The sequence below is a fragment of the Otolemur garnettii genome, unplaced genomic scaffold (genome assembly GCF_000181295.1).
Source record: "Otolemur garnettii isolate 467f Iridium unplaced genomic scaffold, OtoGar3 scaffold00147, whole genome shotgun sequence".
Classification (NCBI taxonomy): domain Eukaryota; kingdom Metazoa; phylum Chordata; class Mammalia; order Primates; family Galagidae; genus Otolemur; species Otolemur garnettii.
The window spans coordinates 2,555,257-2,557,313 of NW_003852542.1; the positions used below are offsets into that span (position 1 = coordinate 2,555,257).

The 2,057-nt window shown below is 47.8% G+C and overlaps 1 protein-coding gene across 1 annotated transcript in view; it reads right to left on the reverse strand.

Annotated features, from left to right (window-relative positions):
• Window positions 1-827: 827 nt before the first annotated feature.
• Window positions 828-2,057, reverse strand: part of LOC100966190 (U4/U6.U5 tri-snRNP-associated protein 2) — a 24,337-nt gene continuing 23,107 nt past the window's right edge. Inside the window, exon 7 of the mRNA XM_023518787.1 lies at window positions 828-1,290. Within this exon, the coding sequence (XP_023374555.1) occupies window positions 1,243-1,290 (48 nt within the window). The 3' untranslated portion in view covers window positions 828-1,242. The remainder of the gene's footprint in view (window positions 1,291-2,057) is intronic.

The following is a 2,057-nucleotide window of genomic DNA, read 5'->3' on the forward strand; positions in this document are numbered from 1 at the left end:
TCGAACCCGCCACCCTAGGTGTACGTGGCTGGCGCCTTAGCCGGTTGAGCCACAGGCGCCGAGCCCCAACTATTTTTTTGTTGCAGTTTGGTCGGGGCCGGATTTGAACCCACTACCCTCGGTATATGGGGCCAGCACCCTACCCACTGAGCCACAGGTGCCGCCCCCCCAAAAAAGTCACATAATTTTTAAATACAGCAGGAATCACTTTCTTTTGATTATTTTGCACATTAGAGCATTTTTCTCCTTTTAAGATACCCTGTCAATACAGAATCCTGTCCATTTATTGTTAATTGGACAAAATAATAAAAATAATAATAACAACAAAAAAAGAGTGGTGCAGGGCTCCTATCTCCCTCCCTCCACAAGAACTCGCAGTAGTTGACTGCCTATCTCTGGTTGCAGTGCCTGTAAACCTCTCCCAGCTGCAGACCTGCCAGGGTGCTCAGGATAGACCATGCCTTCTCCAGGCTGCTCAGAGCCAATGAATGAGCTTGATGGGAGCCATTTCTACTGCTTTTTCCCACAGGCAATCTTTGGTCCGGGTTTTCCCACTGGCTGACGCTTTCTCAGAACTGTACTATGTTTGACTTTTTCCTGTTTCCTTTCTTCTCTCTCCCCTTGCACAGACCTGCACCACAGCCTGAAACCGCCCACCTCCGGCCTTCTAGTCAAGCACAATAATAACTTATCACTTTTAGTCAGTTATTTTGTTACTCAGACAAATCCATCCTAACTGACACATCACACACAAGCTGACAGGAAGAGACATGCTTGATACCCACCAGGTAAGAGACTGGTTTATAAACAGGGAAATATTTATTCCACTCCAAAAAGTACATCAGGAAGTGACAGGAATCACAGCAAAAGTTATCTAACTATATAACAGATGGCTGTCACTAGCTTCGTGTTTACTCCTAGAATCCCGAAGCATGATGTTTCAAAGAAATGATCTCTCCTTCAGCTACTCCTAGTTACTCAAAAGTAAGTTATGTACATCTGGAAAAGAGTTCTGCCCTGCTGAAGCTAGGAGTGTGATGGGAAGGAGAAAGGAGCATCAGTTACAATAAATTGATTAAGGAACAGCTGGGTTATAGTGTAGCGCCATCCCAGGCAGATGGCCAGAACCCATACAAACTGGGCTGGCCCTGGGACCTGCCAGCCTACATTCTGCTACAGCTTCAGTATGCTCATGTACCACTGTCAGCCAAAGTCCTTGGGGCAAAGCCCTAAATGCCTCCTTTAAGCCCCCTGCTGGTTGGTTTCATCAGTATCTCGCCTCTTCCATATCTGTAAGAAATGAAAACACCAATTGAAAAGCAAGTCTAGGAGGCAGTCAACAAGTATGTGTCAAGTACCTATTCTGTACCAGGCAACGACCAGCTCATCACCCAACTTACATAGCTGCTACATCTCCTAAAAATCATTCAAAAGCTTTCAGAAAACCCCCTTTTATTCAATTTTCATTTTTCCATCCACACTCTCTTATTTCCCATTCCAAACTTCCTTTCTAGCCATGCACTGTGGCTCAAGCCTGTAATCCCAGCACTGTGGGATGCTGAGAAGGGAGAATTGCTTGAGCTCAGGAGTTTGAAACTCACCTGAGTGAGACTCCAACTCATGAAAAAAATGGAAAAACCTAGCCGGGCACCACAGCAAGCACCTGTAATCCCAGCAGCTTCCGGAGGCTGAGGCAGCAGGATGCCCACAGCCAGAGTCTGAGGTTGCAGTGAGCTGTGACACCCACCACTGCACTCTGCTCAGGCTATAGGGTGAGACTCTGTCTCAACAACAACAACAACATGCTCGGCGCCTATGGCTCAACCGGCTAAGGTGCCAGCCACATACACCTGAGCTGGTGGGTTCGAATCCAGCCCGGACTCGCCAAACAACAATGACGGCTGCAACCAAAAAATAGCCGGGCATTGTGGCCGGTGCCTGTACTCCCAGCTACTTGGGAGGTGGAGGCAGGAGAATTGCTTGAGCCCAGGAATTGGAGGTTGCTGTGAGCTGTGATGCCATGGTTCTCTACCCAGGGGGACAGCTTGAGGCTCTGT